Genomic DNA, 17,697 nt, shown 5'->3' with positions numbered 1-17,697 from the left:
TCAGTGCGTAGGCTTAAGATCCCTATGTAATTCAGCATGAAAACACTGTTTTTGTTTACTTTTCAGATTGTGTCAAGCTGCATCTATTATCACTGTGCTTCGACTGTAACTAATATCTCTATTTATCATTGTTACTCCTCTTTCAATAAAATTTGTGAATTAAAAAAATAATAATAATTGCGATACTCTAGAGTTCCATGATTCAATAAAGGTTTTTGAAACCACTGCCATATTAGTTACTGTAATGTCATCATGCTTTTTATTTGGTGGATTTTTTTTGACCCCGCATAATAAGTATATGTATAATGTATATGTAAAATGTGTGTGTGTGGGTGTATATATACATATATATATATATATATATATATATTACAGTTAATAAACTGAAACGTTGAGAAAGATTGCTGCTATCTTCCTTTGGTTATCTGCATCACGAGTGCCGCATCTTTTGGAATATATATATATATACACAGGTTTTTCAGACTCCCCTTCCCTTCCATTGGTCAGCTGCGTAAGCTGAGGCTTACTCAGCTGTCCGTCAGCATAATCATCAAAGCTTATAGTCACAATGCTTGATCCCGGCTTGCGACGTCAGTTGCAGTGCTGGGATTGCAGCTACACGCAGGAGGCATTTCATCTACTAAGACATCTCCTGCATGTTCTTCTTTCGAGTCCAGTGGTAATTCAAAACCACTTACTATAGGCTTTGAACTTCCGTCCATCTCTTACTCAAGCTTTTAGTACACTAAGGGGTTAATTGTGGTGCAGTTATATGGACACATCAGCTGATTGAAAAGCTACTTTCGTGGTGCAGTGAAGAGGACAACTAAAACAGGCACAATCTATTTGTTTCTGATTGGCTGAATGTGTATTGATTGACCCCTCCAGCTGATATTACGTAAACCACTAGTGCGGCAGTTACTGTATTTCATATTATATCATGGTATACCTGTAACTCAATTGACATTTTCATCTGTACTGCTGCAAGTAAAAAAAAAAACAGGAAAATAACACAATTGTGCATTTATTTGAATGTGTCCTCTTTTATGAGCCCCATACAGTACCAAATTCTAAACATTACTGAGACTATATGATTTAGTGGTTTCCAAATGTGAATAATGTAATTTACCTTTGTACTTCTTGTCAATACAATATTTTAGGTCTGAAAATTGATGTAACTCTTCAAAATTACAAGGTAAAGTATCATTTAACTGATCCTTGACTCTTTATGTGTAATACTGTACAACCAGTATATCTTAATAAAGGTGGCTATATGCAGTACCTTAAGGTAATATGTCCCACCATTTAGTTAGTTGGCTGGTTTCAAAGAAAATCTGGTGATGTATAGGAGCAAATGACAAATGACCATTTGTACCTAAACACTGTTAAACAGACAAAAACGGTTAAATATGTTTGATGCAACCAAATTATCTGACTGGCAGGAAGAAATAACCCACTAGTATATTTCTGTATTGTTGGAGGAAGCAGAAGTGTCTTGAGGAAATCATATAAGCATGGGGAGAATGCACAAACTCCACACAGGGCCATGATGGGAATCAAACACAACCGTGGTACCTTCCAACTGTCCGAACTTTGTTAGACCTAGAAACAGGTGGAACTTACAAAGAACTGGAAGAAACTTTGGGGGTAATTCCAAGTTGATCGCAGCAGGATTTTTGATAGCAACTGGGCAAAACCATGTGCACTGCAGGGGAGGCAGATATAACATGTGCAGAGAGAGTTAGATTTGGGTGTGGTGTGTTCAATCTGCAATCTAATTTGCAGTGTAAAAATAAAGCAGGCAGCCAGTATTTACCCTGCTCAGAAACAATATAACCCACCCAAATCTAGCTCTTTCTGCACATGTTATATCTGCCTCCCCTGCAGTGCACATGGTTTTGCCCAGTTGCTATCAAAAATCCTGCTGCGATCAACTTGGAATTACCCCCTTTGTCAAAATAGGTATGGATTGTAAGGATTGGGGTGGGGTTTACGTAATCTCATTTTAAATGATCAGATGTTACAGTACATTCCTAAAGTTTCAATATTACATACTGGGCATTCATTGACAGTTTAAATGTCTGTCAGACTATCTAGCATTTTATTTGACAACCTGAAAACAGCAGATATCTCAGATATTTCACAGTGTGTGGCCAAAATATCTGCGTTCCTTCCCAAAAGGAGACATTTTCCCGTTCCTCCCTAGTAAAGAAACAGGGTTATTCAGGTGATCAGCGCGGTAAAGCATACATTACCAGATGCAGTTAACCAATTATTGCATTGATGGCCGATTTCAGCATGTCCAACAGATCGACATTGATCACTCGTGGAAATACACTGTTCATTTCTTGAGCCGATCAGATGATTATCAGTTTATTGGGCTGATAATTGGTCAATGTATGCCCGACATAAGTGAAACAAATATTTTTATTGTAGCCCGTGAAGCACCAGTTACATTAATGCACTTGGAGGAGGAATGATAAGCTTAATGGCTTTTGTAATTTCACATTTTCTCAGGTTATCACATGAGGTACTTCTACCGTGCTGCCCAAGAGGAGGGGAAAGAAGCCGCATGCACCGCAGCTACACTCCTCCTGCGGCGGTGTAGATCACTCCTTCCCCGGCACCCTGGAGACTTCTCTCCCTGCTACAGCGAGGCTCCCATTGCCGGTGGCCGGCCTCATTGGGGGGGCGAGCAGGAAGGGGAAGGGGGGTGCAGGTGGTTGGCGTGGGAGTCGGGGGGAGGCCCCCCTGTCTTTGGTGCCCTGTGCCCCCCGAGGGCTTATTCCGGCCCTGGACATAATGAGTGTTCATATTGTTAATATTGGACATATCGTGCTTGTATGGGTTTCCTCCGGGTACTCCGGTTCTTCCCACAGTCCAAAAATATACTGGTAGGTTAATTGGCTTCCAACAAAAAATGAACCCTAGTGTGTATGTATATGGGCGTACAGTACATAGTGGGGATATATAGGGCCTAATTCAGACCTGATTGCTCCTCTGCCAATTTGCAGAGGTTTGCGATCATAGTAGCCGCGCAGACACAGTGAATACCTGCCCCAAGCAAATCTGCGTACGCATTGTGAAAACCTCTGAGAATGCTGGCCAGCTGCAAATCTTTTCGCACCTCACTCACCATTGAATGATTTTTCCAGTCTGTGCATAGCCCAGGACATACTCCTACAGTGCGATAGAAACAGGCTGATCGGAGCTGGAGCTGACGTCACACACCCTCCCTGAAATTGACTGGGCATGACTGCGTTTTTACTGACACTCCCAGAAAATGGGCAGTTACCACCCCCAAAATCCCCACTTCCTGTTAATCAACTTGTGTATGCCTAACAATCAAAAAAGATGCTGCATTTATTCGCAGCTTGGCCTCGCGCGTGCACACTATGATCCGTATGCATGCGCAGTTGATTGACAATTGGCCGCCTTGTGAATTCACACTACAGTGATCAGGTCTGAATTGGGCCCATAGATTGTAAGCACCACTGGGGCTGGGATTGATATGTATTGACAAATATTTTCTGTAAAGCGCTGCGGAATATGTGTGCGCTATATAAATGACTAGTAATAAATATATACTAAACCCCACAAATCTGCAAAGATTAAACAATGCAGACTATGGTATGCTTGAAACCATGTATATCACCACCTTATTTATATTTTAATGGTAAATCAAAATGACCAGGCTCTTGCATTTAATTCATGCATTATGTTAGTTGATGACTGTTGGTGAAACACCATCTGCAGCAGAAGAGGTACTTACTGTAATAGTATATAGGCTGAAACAGTATGAAAAAAATATCCACATTCTAATTTTCCTTATCAATTTTTTGGGATCCTAAATTTAGAAGGATTTTTGCAAAATTACGTTAGTAGATAATATCCAAATGAAGACTATTTAAATGAATTATGAATGTGCCGTCAACTTGCATACTCATCTCACCATCTCTCGACAATCGCAGCACAGGTGTAGAAACAGGTCATTGTGCCTGAGACAGGTACTCTTACCATTATTAGACTATAGTGGAGTTAATCTTCAGGTAATGCAGTGCTGTCGCTGATATTGCTAAAAATCCAGTGTAGATTAATGAAACACAATATGAATAAAATGACGAGATTAGATTGCAGGTTTAGAGTACATTTATTGTACTCTGCTCTCTGAATGGGATGGAATTGGGACAGCGGCATCCCAATGTGCATAATCCTCACTCCTTGTTGCATAATCCCCACTCCTTTTTGGTAAGTGATCTAACCCTTCCCATCTACCTCCCTAACCATAACCCTTCTTTCCTGCAGTCTGACCCTAACCTTCCCCACCTTCATCTTAACCCTCCCCACTTAATGTGTAAACCCCCCTCTTCTTAGTGCCTAAACCTAACCCTCCCCCTGCAGCCTAAACCTAATCTCGCCAAACCACCAGTGACCAGTGTTGGGATTCCGGCATTGGTATTCCCGGATGCCGGTATGCTGACCTGATCCCCCCCCCCCCCCCCCCTTCCCTGAATATATAATATTTTCTCTAATGTAAAACTGATAAATGAAAAATTGTCTCATGAGTCAAGGCCATAATATAGTCCAGAGGTTCCCAAACGTGGTCCTCAAGGCACCCTAATCATCCAAGTTTGAAGTATATGCATTTGGGAACCTCTGGTATATCCTGTTAATTTACTTATTCTCTATATTTGGTAGCAATAATTGATATACAGTACCATGAGTTGAGTTTTATATATCTATATACTAATAGCAGAAGGATGACTTTTATGAGTGACTTATTTCTACGATGACATTGTCTGAGCAGGACACATCAAATACCTTTTAAAGGTCTTGGTCCTGCGTGTGACCTGCTGGGTGGTCTGGAAACTGTAACAGTTATTTGCATCCACTTAGCAGAAGTTCTTTTAAATTTGACTCCTAAGGGGGTAAAAAGGGGTAAAATGTTCTGTCCAGCAAACCATTCCACAGTTGAAACTGGGCACAACAGCTAGTTTATAGGAATATTCTTAATTTTGGGTATTATTGTGACACCCAGGTAAGTATTGGTGTCAGATGGTTGTAATTCTCTTTGGATGATAGGGATTACTCTGGTAATCTTCAAAGAGGTTCTATTTATTAATATACTCCAAACAATAAACCATTTAATTTTTATTATGCACCAATACTGGAATACACTAGAATACAAGCTGCTTAAGGCAAATTGGTTAGTTCAGTACCTTTCAACAAAACATTCTAATATGTCAGAAAATAGTATACCGATACCGAACAATTATTTTATAAAGCACAAAAAAAGCACAGGTTTGTCTTTAAAGAGCAAATACATTTATTACAAAATAATTACAGTACCAGTAGGTTACAATATTATTTTACTGAAAAGTAAACACATTTACCAAAGGTTTCCTACAGTTTAACTATTGCTCGGTTTAAATGTTAAGCTAATTTAACCCCTTTGCTACCCCACAATACAAACACAAGTTATTTCCAGTTCAGTGTATACAGTAGTTTGTTTTGTACTGTATAATTTTGGGGGGTAACAATTGAGCAGTTCATTAAAGTGACACTTTCTTACAGTATATCCATTAAAGGTCCTAATGGTAGCTGCAAGTGTTCAGTACTTTATACCTCTTTGAGTCTAATGCAATAGTCTATAATTTATATATATAATATATACATATATATATATGTGTGTGTGTGTGTGTGTGTGTGTGTGTGTGTGTGTGTGTGTATGTATATATATATATATATATATATAATTTTATTGTTAGTGCACTAAATCCCTTAAAGCAAAAGGGTAGAAGCGAGCTTTAGTTATCCTCACGAAGAACTCTACCTCTTTACTGAGGCTCTGGTAGACTCACAGTGGACAATTTAACTTATTTCAGCTGTTCAAGAGGCTTTGTACTGTACCTTTGACCCAAGATTAAAAGAGGTGGGCTTCTCAGTGCCCCCCAATTTGCAATGCCCCACTATATATCACCCCCTGCCTTTCACCCTCTACCTGGCATCACTCACAGAATCTACCTGTCACCCACTGCCTGTCACCCTCACAAAGCACAGGGGAGCCCTTTCAACATTTTGCTATGGGGCCCATAACGGTCTCATTATATCCCTGAATCTAATATAATATAACAGATAGGAAGTGTGGTTTACCCTTAAGGCAGATGTTCCTAAACGCCATTCTCAAGGCACCCCAATGGTCCTGTTTTTAAATGTATCCATGCTTGACCACATGTGACTTAACTAGCACCTTAGTCAATTTGATTTAACCATCTGTGCTGAGCCATGAATATACCTGAAACCTGGACTGTTGGGGTGCCTTGAGAACCGCGTTTGGGAACCTCTGCCGTAAAGAATAAAGGGGCAGATTTATTAAGATCGGTGAAGTGATAAAGTGAAAGGTGATAAAGGACCAGCCAGTCAGCTCCTAACTGTCATTTTTCAAACCCAGCCTGTGATATGGTAGTTAGGATCTGATTGGCTGGTGCTTTATCACTTTCCCCTTTATCACTTCACCGAGCTTAATAAATCTGCCCCAAATTATGCTATCCCAGGGCCTTATTCAGAGATGGACACTTGTGCACAGCAGCAGCATCTTTGGTATCCTCTCTCCCCAAGGTTAACCAGCCCTGGGCATAGAGGTAATCTGGTGTTTAGTAAATGACCCCATGCTGTGGAGTTTATATTGTCATCTATCACCTTGCTTCCTTCTGGCTCTCTCTTTGCACCTCACTACATTTTATCTTTCTTTTTTGCAGGTGACACTTCAAGCATCTCTGGGAACCTTTGACTTTACAGTAAATATGACTGCAGTGGCTGGGTGGCAGGTTTATGGCAGAGGAGAAAACAGTCTGACTATATCTACCAGTAACCTCAATATATTAAATAGAATTCTCAGTTCCATTTCTTACACCAGCACTGTTTATGATATTGACAGCACAGATATTGGTAAGAAATTACTAAATGTTCAATATGTATTTGACTATAGAATTAATAAAGAAAAGTACATCTCCCTTGCCCTTGACTGGATTAATTTAACCAGTGACCCGCAACAATGATATTATGTGTATGTTACCAGAATGGAGTTCTTACATATACCTTAAATGGGCAACTTCAGTTTTGTAACAAGGCAGCACTGTGCCAACCCCGCCCATACATCTGTGAAATAATTCCAGTGATTTTGCCGTATAATTCCAGTGATTTTGCCGTATAATTCCAGTGATTTGCAAGTATAATTCCAGTGATTTGAAAGTATAATTCCAGTGATTTGAAAGTATAATTCCAGTGATTTTGCAGTATAATTCAAGTGATTTGGACGTATAATTACAGTGATTTTGCCATTTAATTCCAGCGATTTTGACATATAATTCCAGTTTTGCAGTATAATTCCAGTGATTTTGCAGTATAATTCCAGTGATTTGGATGTATAATTCCAGTGGGAATTGTTTGTCGCTTGGCTTAATCATACAGCTACCTCATTGCACCTCTTTGAAATCTTTGCATAAGGTACTGTTTGGAGCCTAGTTTTTGAAAAGTGCCATCCTGTCTGACACTGCCGTATGAGTCCAGGGGTACTGCTGTGTTAGTCCTGAGATACTGCCGTATAAGTCCACCAATTGCAGAATTTTTGAAAAATGACAGGGGCGTGCAGGAGATGCTGTCAGTGGACTGAACAATTGCGGCCCACTTTCAACATTCAGCCACTGCGCGACACTACTAGATGGGCCAGGTGGTTGTGTTGCTTAGCTTAGTCATACAGCAACCTCGGTGCACCTCTTTTTCTTCTTTGCATCATGTGCTGTTTGGGGCCTTTTTTTGGGGATATCTGCCCTCCTGTCTGCCACTGCAGTGCCACTCCTAGATGGGCTAATTGTTTGTGTCACTTGGCTTAGTCATACAGCTACCTCATTGCACCTCTTCTACATCTTTGCATGAGGTGCTGTTTGAGGCCTAGTTTTTTGAAACGTGCCATCCTGTCTGACACTGCAGTGCCACTCCTAGATGGGCCAGGTGTTTGTGCCGCACACTTGTGTTGCTTTGCTTAGTCATACAGCAGCCTCGGTGCACCTCCTTTTCTTCTTTGCATCATGTGCTGTTTGGGGCTTTTTTTTTATATCTGCCCTCCTGTCTGACACTGCAGTGCCACTCCTAGATGGGCCAGGTGTTTGTGCCGCACACTTGTGTTGTTTAGCTTAGTCATACAGCCACCTCGGTGCAACCTTTTGGCCTAAAAACAATATTGTTAGGTGTGAGGTGTTCAGAATAGACTGGAAATGAGTGGAAATGAATGTTATTGAGGTTAATAATACAGTAGGATCAAAATTACCCTCAAATTCTGTGATTTTAGCCATTATTATGAGTTTTTTCAAAAATCATCCAGATCCAAAACCAAAACCAAAACACGAAATGGTGATTTTGGCAAAACCAAAACACGAAAGTGGAATTAGAATCAAAACCAAAACATAAAAAGTCCCAGCCGCACATCTCTAGCCGTAATGTGTAAAAAGGGGGACTCTATCTGCCGTAATGTGTAAAAAGGGTGACTCTATCTGCCGTAATGTGTAAAAAGACTCTGCCGTATTGTGTAAAAGAGGCTCTACTTGGTGTAGTGGCGCTACTGTGCGGCGTAATTTGAAGACTGGAGACTACTGTGCACCGTAATATGAGTTGGTATTATTTTGTGGCCACACCCCTTCCCCATGAAGTCACGCCACTATATTTTGGACGCTCGCCTACGGTGCGCACTGCCCCTGTTTTACATGGGGGGGGGGAATGCCGTTTCTTGCACACAGCGCTAAAATGTCTAGTTATGGCACTGGTGAACGGCATTTCACTTGTGCGATCGCCTCTGCCTGATTGTCTGACAGAGGTGGTCGTGAGGCATTGTGGTGGCTTTGTGGCGGCTTTTTCGGGCACGGTCTGGACAATGCGGGCATGTCTGGACCGTTAACGGGGCAGGCCGTGGTGGCTGTGTGATGTCACATGCAGTCGCTGCAGCCAAAAACTTGACGGGTAGCGGTCTGCCTCCACAGCTGGGCTGCATAGGCAGAGAGCTACTCGGCAGGAGCGAAAGCATCACTGCTGTGCGATGCTTTAGCATGTCTGCGGGAGGGGGGACAGGACCCGGCATGCAGGGCGGACTTGCCCTGTACTGGGCGTCCCTCCGCATGCCAAAGATTTTGATTGTTCATGTGCGTTTTTTCACACATCTACGATCAGGTCTGAATTAGGCCCCGAGACACCTTTTGCCTTATATTGCTACTTTTATTTTATCTGTAGAGTTGGATATTTTTGTATATACATTTTATATTTATATGTTTTCTCTTTTTGGATTGCATCAATGTGTATTTCATATTTATTGGATATTTAAGTGTTTTAATATGCAGCTTTTAAGATTGTTTTATTTATTTTTCTCTGTATTTCATTATTTTTACTGCAGTGATGTTTTCTATGGGCAAACACTTAGCTAAGATCCCAGTTTCAATCCATCAACCACCAATAGTCCGTTTACATGACCCCGGACCAGGTAAAGTAAAATAGAATAAATATAACTCTACTGTATGTGTTGTAGTAAAATGGGCAATGCTTACAATCTCACAAATTCACAGTGACTTAAAAAACATGTGGCAAATATACAAAATGTACCTCTTTCAGGACACACACTTTCTGATGCCGAAGTTGCTAGATTGTCTGCTTCCCAGGGCCGGACTACCATCTGACACTCTTGGCAAATGCCAGAAGAGCCAATGGGCTGGTGGGCCTGTCCGGTCAACAGAGTTCCCGGAAAGGCTTTGCTCAGCGCATCCTCCGGCTCTCTGGTTTATCCCCCACTCCGACGCCCGAAGTGCCCGTAGTGTCTGTAATGCCCATTGCTAAGAATATGAAGGTGAGCCACGAGTCCACGTCCTGTGACTTGCGGCACGTCCCCATGAGCAGTGCCCACACGCCAAGTTGAAAAGCAATATGGGGGCATGCTGCGAGTCCACGCCCCCTGACTCGCGGCATGCCCCCATGAGCAGTATCTGTGAGCCCCTTTTACATAGCGCACACCCCCTTTCATGTGCGCATGGGTGATGGGCCTGAAAAGTGACCCCAGTCCATCCCTGCTGCTTCCTATTTGTTCTTACTAGGAGACACCTACAAAAATTTCAAGTTTTACTTATACATCAAAGTTCAATCTCCTACCGCCTTAGAATCAACCCTTTGAATAAGTAAAGGTTTTCTGTTTTCCCCTAACATGCTGTTAGATTTAGCCTGCTTTTAGTGTACATTAATAATAATAATTGAGAAGATATCAGAACTGTCTTTATTACAAAAAGCTCCTGTGTGTATTCCAAAATTCATTTTATATAATAAATTGCAGGATGAGTGTCAATGGGGTAAATTAACTAAGATGGGAGTTCTATTTAAGACGGGATGTTGCTGATATCAACCAATCATATTGCAGGTATTATCTTTTAGAAGGTGCTAGATAAATGAGAAGTAGAATCTGATTGGTTGCTATGGGAAACATCCCATCTTAAATAGAACTCCCATCTTAGTAAATTTACCCCAATGTGTGGCTACTCTGAGCTGGCACAAACTATAGCTCTGGCTGTGCACTTTTCTGAACAAGCTAGGAATTCATCCTAAAAATACTCAGTATACCTTTATCTCGCTTCAATAATCTCCGATTCGGAAATTAAAAAAACAACCTTTTATCTACTATAACCCATTATCTCTCTGAGAACTGCCCTCGGGACACATCAGTCTTTAACTTTTGGTGCGCCCTTAAGGCAGTGCTTCGGGGAACTGCAATACAAATAGCGGCGAGACTCAAACGGGAATACCGAAAAAACCTTGCCTCTGCTGAACGCAAAGTTTCCTCTTTGGAAGTCTCCCATAAAAGAGACCCGCATAACCGGACTCTCTTGAAACAGCTGCAGACTGCTAGAGATGTGGTAAACTCCTTCTATTTGGCGGAGGTCCACCGTAACATACACAGGTTAAATCAAAAGTTCTATGTACATGGAAACCGAGCCAGTAGACTACTGGCAAGCAAACTACGAGGTAGAAAGGCTAGGGGTAAGATACATACTATTTACTCGGATAATTGTGCTAGAGTCCATGATCCGGACGAAATTGCGATAGTGTTTGCGACTTACTACTCTAAACTTTACAATTTAAAAGACGACAGTTCTACCTTTCAGCCCACTAGGGGTGCCATCCGGGACTTTCTTGATAGTCTCGAGCTCCCCTCGTTGTCTCCAGAAATGTGTAGAGATATTGGTTCCCCCTGGACCTTAACCGAGATAGAAGTAGCTATAGATTCTTTACCTAAAGATAAGACACCGGGCCCGGATGGCTATCCCTCAGCTTTTTATAAATCCTTCAGAGACAGTCTGGCCCCGGTTTTACTTTCAGTGTTCAATGAGGCCTCAGAGAGGGGTAGTTTCCCCAAAGAAATGTTGGAAGCTCAAATTGTAGCCATCCCTAAACAAGGGAAGTCCCATACCTCTGTACAAAACTTCAGACCAATTGCTCTGCTGAACTCAGATCTTAAGATATACGCCAAAATGGTCGCTAATCGTATTAGTCCTCTTCTCCCTTCCCTAATTCACCCTGACCAGGTTGGCTTTGTGCCGAACCACCAAGCCCCGGACAATACACGGAAGGTAATAGACATCATTGAGCACTGCTCAGCAAAACGGGAACCTCTTCTAGTTCTCTCATTGGACGCCGAGAAGGCGTTCGATAGACTTAATTGGGATTTCATGCAGCTGACGCTGGAGAAGTTTGGCTTCGCCGGACGGATCATGGACTCTATCCTAGCATTATACTCCTTGCCCTCGGCAAGGGTTTATGTGAACGGATGCACCTCTCCGAGTTTTGATATTACTAACGGCACCCGACAGGGGTGCCCTCTATCCCCTCTTATTTTTATTTTGGTAGTTGAACCCCTGGCTGCTAGGATTAGATCTCATGATTCGATTAAGGGACCAATTATAGGAGGTGTAGCACATAAAGTTAGCCTATTTGCAGACGATGTCTTACTATGCTTAACAGATCCCGAAGACTCCCTCCTGACCCTACACTCTGTACTTCAACAATACTCAGACGTTTCATATTATAGACTCAACACCTCTAAAACGGAAGCCCTTCCGTTCCACATTTCTTTAAACGCGATCTCTAGAATGAAATACCTATACAGATATGCCTGGCAGACCCATTCCTTGAAGTACTTAGGGATTCATTTGGCTGGAGAGGAGGAGCTGATTAATCGTAATTTTGACCATTTATTAAAAGCTTTTGCGGAGCTGACTGGGGAATGGATGATGCATGAGGTCTCTTGGCTAGGTCGGATTGCCGCGGCTAAAATGGTGCTCCTCCCCAAACTTATGTACTTGTTTCGTGCCATACCGAGGCCCCTCCCCAAGCTGTTATATATTAAATTTAATCAAATCATAACCAAGTATGTGTGGAGAGGCTCCCGGCCAAGAGTTGCTAAAAAGACCCTGGTTTTGCCCAAAAGTGCGCGTGGCGTTGCTTTTCCAGATTTGGAACTATACCATATGGCCTGTATCTTGAACCAAACTAGGGATTGGTTCACCGTCGAGAATCCGAAATCATGGGTGATGGTGGAGGCCACTTGCATGCACCCGGTTGCGCTCCCTGATCTCTTGTGGATGCCTCCTTCCGCTGCGAAAGCCAAGGGAAGGTCCTGTAAGTCAGTTGAAACTACTCTGGGTGCGTGGCACAAGTTGGTATTGTCTTCAGATGAGATTACTTTGCCATGCTCCTTCTATCGCTAGACTCCTTCTCTACCATGATTTTTAATATAGACCTCAGCGACTGGAGGAGGAAAGGCCTCTCCTCCCTAAGTGACTTGTATGTGGCAGGCTCCCTTCTCCCCTTCTCCCGACTACAGGAGCTATATGGCATACGGTCTCAAGATTTTTTTAAATACCTACAGCTGAGGAGTTGGATACACTCCTTCCCTAAGTTTGCTGGCTCTAGACCCTCTCTCCCAGCATATATTAAGCTCCATTTGATGTCACCGAGGTATAGGGGCGGGATCTCCTGGTGGTATAAACTCCAATTAGCAAACTCCACACATACCAAATTGAGGGCCCAGACTCTATGGGAGAGGGACTTAAACAGAGCCCTCTCGAATGAGGACTGGGACGGAATATTTAGATCCTGTTTCACAATTTCAAAATGCATAAATCACTCTGAAATGTTCTTTAAGCTCATACAGAGGGCTTAATTTACCCCAGAAAAGCAACACAGAATCTGGCCCTCACAATCCAAATTCTGCTGGAGAAACTGCGGATATACAGGAGACATCTTTCATGTCTTCTGGAAATGCCCTTTACTCAACCGCCTATGGAGTGATGTGTTCCAACTGATTAATACGGTTTTGGGCTCCTCTATCCCTATGGACCCCGCTTTAGCGCTCTTCCATCTTCATACAGACCACCTCCCTCCAGGCGACAGATACGTCTTGGGCCAGATCTTAGTTGCCACTAAAGCTGCTATAGCTCAATTATGGAAAACAATTAATGTCCCGTCCCTGGTAGTTATACAACAAAAAGTCCATAGGCATTTTGTTTATGAAACAGTTGAAGCCAGATACTTGCCCTCTTCTTCCTCTATTCTCATGAAATGGTCCAAATGGTCTACATATATAATACCGAACTAGATTCTTCATTTGTAGTTGCCCCGCTATTTGCTGTGACAGAGTTAAATGAGCTCAATGTCCCCTGACCGCCTATTTCTCTCTGTATCATGTGCATTAGCCTATTTATGCATATGTGCCTATCATAGATCTTTACAGTATATTTTTGTACACTTCACCAAAAGTATGTAACCATGTATTGTAGTGTATTTCACTTTATGTCTGACTCTGAACCCTCCCCCAATGTTTTCCCTACTTCTTTTTTTTCTGATCCCCTGACTTATTTGTACAAAAAAGAGAGAGGAGGATTCCTTTTTTTCTTCCCTCTCACCTTTCAATAAAAATTTAATGTTTAAAAAAAAAAAACCTTTTGCTTTGCAAAACTAGGCACACTAATACAAGGATTGCTCAGACTCATCTCCGTCACACTGATAGCTTATATAAATAAAGTAAATTTTTTGTCAAAAGCCAATTAACCTACAAACCGGACATACTGACTAGCAATTAGTCACTGAGTTATTACTTTCTATGATTGGTAAAGTCCTATTTATTCATAATGGCACTGTGGCCCTGAAAATAAACATTACTTGTCGCTGCATATTGAATCAATTTAGAATGCCATTTGTAGTTGTTTACTAAGGATCCCATACTGGGACAGTGATCTTTTTAAAGAACCTGTCCCAGCATAGAGGAACGAGTAATGCAGTAACTTACGCTATCATTACTTAACTGAACAAATGAGCCATCTCCTGAGCAGTGGCCTAGCCAGAACATTGTGGGCCCCATAGCATCATTTTGAAAAGACCCCTGTCCACAGCAATTGTTAATTTTATTCCCCCTAGTTCATTTTCTAAACCATAGTAGTGCCATAGTTAATGTTATGCCTCATAATAGTATACTAGTTTATTTTATGAACCATAGTAGTACCCTGTGTCACGCAAAGCTGCAAATAGAAAATAAATTCTTAGTGGTACTGTGTGAGCAGGTCCTGGGGCATACCTAGATATATTGCAAGCACCCAGAAAAAAGTTTGTAAGGGCCCCTATGTACCACCAACTGGTGAAAAATGTTTATAACACATGTAACTGTGACAGGGAAGGTGGCCCATCTCCGCTCTGGGCCCCATAGCAGCTGCACTCCCTGCACCTATGGTAGATACACCCTTTTATATAACACATGTAACTGTGACAGGGAAGAAGGGCCCCTCTCAGCTCTGGGCCCCAGAGCTGAGAGGGGCCCTTAATTAATTTTTCCCACTGATAGAAATAATTGATTCATTTTCTTTAACTTTGTTGTCATATTGAAATGTCATCAGTATGCCTTAAAGCATACAGTATCCAGAGTGCAATATCTATTTATTCTCCATTAAGTAATCTCTGATAATCAGGGACTTCTATTCTCTTTGCAGATAGAAAAATTAGCTCCATGGTTACAATCACCACCAAGACTTTTCTGCGCTATGACAAACTGCGGGAGTTATTAAAAAGTATACATCTGTATTATCCTGATATAAAGGTTATTGTGGCTGATGACAATCAAGAGCCTGAGAAAATTGGGGAGCCAAATGTGGAACAATACATTATGCCGTATGCAAAGGTAGGTTTATGTCAGGGACGTGCAGTCAGGGGAGGCAGTGCCTCCCCTGTCATTAATGATTAAAATAATATAAAGAAGATACTTATGACACATATTCTGTGTCATAAGTATCTCCTTTATATTAATGTAATCATTATCCCTGTCTAAATGGGGTTGGGAGGCACCGATCGTGGTGCCTCCCGGTCAGATAGGGAAAGGTATGGGGAGCGGGGGGCGGGAGCGGGCGGGGCCTAGCAATGGGCATTAAAAGCCCATTGAAATAACATAGGAAAGCGGCACCATTAGTGGTGCCGCTTTCACACAGGGACGTGCTTTCAACCTATGAAAGCACGTCCCCTGTCAGTCAGGCCACAGTGATTGGCTAGCGGATCCGTCACTGGATCCGCTGTCAATCACTTTTGTGGGCGCGGCGGAGGTGCGGGTGTCGGCGGAGGTGCTGGCGGCGGAGGTGCGGGTGTCGGCGGAGGTGCTGGCGGCGGAGGTGTAGGCGGCGGAGGGCGGGTGATGGCGGAGGTGCGGGCGGCGGCGATGCAGAGTTTGGCAGCGGAGCGGTAACCCATTTCAAAAATGGCGCCTCAGCGTCATTTTTGAAATTGAAGATGGCCGCCGCGAGCCAATCACGGCTCGCCGCGTCATCGCTCCGCCCCCTCTGGCTGACTTATATAAGTCAGCGCGAGGGAGCGGCTGTCAGTCCGACGGCGGAGGAGGAGCGGAGAAGAGCTCCTTAAGGCTGAAGACGCCGGAAGTCCTGGATGGGCGGCGGCTATGCAAAAGAGCTTAATGGCCACCACCTCCCAGGTGAAGATGCCGGAGGAAGACGCTGGAAGCCCTGGGGAGGTGGCGCCCCCCAGGTGAAGATGCCGGAAGCCCTGGGGAGGTGGCGACCATGCAAAAGAGCTTAAAGGCCGCCGCCCCCAGGTGGAGACCCTGTCAAATAAACTATTTTTTTTTAAAGAGACTGGTGTTTTTATTTTAATATTTTCTTTACAGGTGGAGAACAGGTGCCAGCAGGCCATTTATGTCCGGGCATGCTGGCACTTGTGGTTCTCCAAGTGCCGGCATGCTGGGGCAGGCTTGCTGGGACCTGTAGGGCACCTGTCAAGAACAATATTAACAATGAACCCCGCACCCACCGCCACCAGGGGTGCGGGGCATAGCACTGGGCTATCAGCCCAGTGCTGGTTGTTGCTCGGGAGAGGGACCCCATTTTCATTTTTTGGGGTCCCCACTTCTGAGGAATTCCAGCCCTGGGCTGACTGGTTTGGGGGGGGCAGATTAATGTTATGGCAGGGGGACCCCATACCGAGTGTCTCCCCTGCTATGGCATTAGACCCCCCTGGCTGGTTCTGCCCGGTGCTGGTTTCACGAATGTGGGGGGGGGGGCTACACTTTTTTTTTTTTTACCCCACGCTATTGGGGGGGGGGGGGGGTTGGCTGCTTGTGCCTCCCCAGCCACCGACCTCACCGCACGCCACTGGTTTATGCATACTGTAATGCAGCAGAATAGGACATAGGCCCAAATGTATTAAGCCTTAACAAGAGATAAAGAGGAGACGGGTAAAGGGGGATATTCAATTGTTTGACAAGTCTGTTAGGTGTCATTTTTTTCCTGTCTATTATATAGGAAAAAACAGACACCCAACTGACTTTTCCAACAATTGAATTCCCGCCCCCCAAAGAGTGATAAATGACCAGCCACAGTGGCGGAACAAGCAAGCGGTGGGCCCAGGTGCGACAAAATGCTTTGGCCCCCCCCCCCCCCCCATCCAAGTCCACCCCAGGGGCAGTGCGCGCCGTAGGCGCGCGCAAAAATACATAGTGGCGTGGCTTCGTGGGGAAGGGGTGTGGCCACAAAATAATACCAACACAGTAGTCTCCATTATTCAAATTACGCCGCACAGTAGCACCACTACACCAGGTAGAGACCCTTTTACACCTTACAGCGAACAGATTCCTCTTTTTACACATTACAGCAGACAGCGTGCCCTTTTTACACATAACGGCAGACCGCGTGCCCTTGTTACACATTACGGCAGACAGCGTGCCCTTTTTACATATTACAGCAGACAGCGTGCCCTTGTTACACATAGCGGCAGACAGCGTGCCCTTTTTACACATTACGGCAGACAGCGTGCCCTTGTTACACATTACGGCAGACCGCGTGCCCTTGTTACACATTACGGCAGACCGCGTGCCCTTGTTACACATTACGGCAGACAGCGTGCCCTTGTTACACATTACGGCAGACCGCGTCCCCATTTTTACACATTACGGCAGACAGCGTGCCCTTGTTACACATTACGGCAGACCGCGTGCCCTTGTTACACATTACGGCAGACAGCGTGCCCTTGTTACACATTACGGCAGACAGCGTGCCCTTGTTACACATTACGGCAGACAGCGTCCCCATTTTTACACATTACGGCAGGCAGATTCCCCATTTT

General features: G+C 43.6%; 1 protein-coding gene across 8 annotated transcripts in view; it reads left to right on the top strand.

Moving 5' to 3' along the window:
• B4GALNT2 (beta-1,4-N-acetyl-galactosaminyltransferase 2 (SID blood group)) overlaps window positions 1-17,697 on the top strand; it is a 230,382-nt gene that overhangs the window by 193,069 nt on the left and 19,616 nt on the right. For all 8 annotated transcript variants that reach the window (XR_010244363.1, XM_063963550.1, XM_063963549.1 and 5 more), the window contains exons 4-7: window positions 1,161-1,195; window positions 6,759-6,948; window positions 9,440-9,526; window positions 15,066-15,253. Coding sequence is in view for 7 of the 8 variants with exons in the window: in XM_063963550.1 (XP_063819620.1) it covers window positions 1,161-1,195; window positions 6,759-6,948; window positions 9,440-9,526; window positions 15,066-15,253 (500 nt within the window). In the remaining variant the exon portion in view is untranslated. The remainder of the gene's footprint in view (window positions 1-1,160; window positions 1,196-6,758; window positions 6,949-9,439; window positions 9,527-15,065; window positions 15,254-17,697) is intronic.

This window comes from Pseudophryne corroboree, chromosome 3 (genome assembly GCF_028390025.1).
Source record: "Pseudophryne corroboree isolate aPseCor3 chromosome 3, aPseCor3.hap2, whole genome shotgun sequence".
Taxonomy (NCBI): Eukaryota; Metazoa; Chordata; class Amphibia; order Anura; family Myobatrachidae; genus Pseudophryne; species Pseudophryne corroboree.
This window is presented reverse-complemented; position numbering and strand designations above follow the sequence as displayed.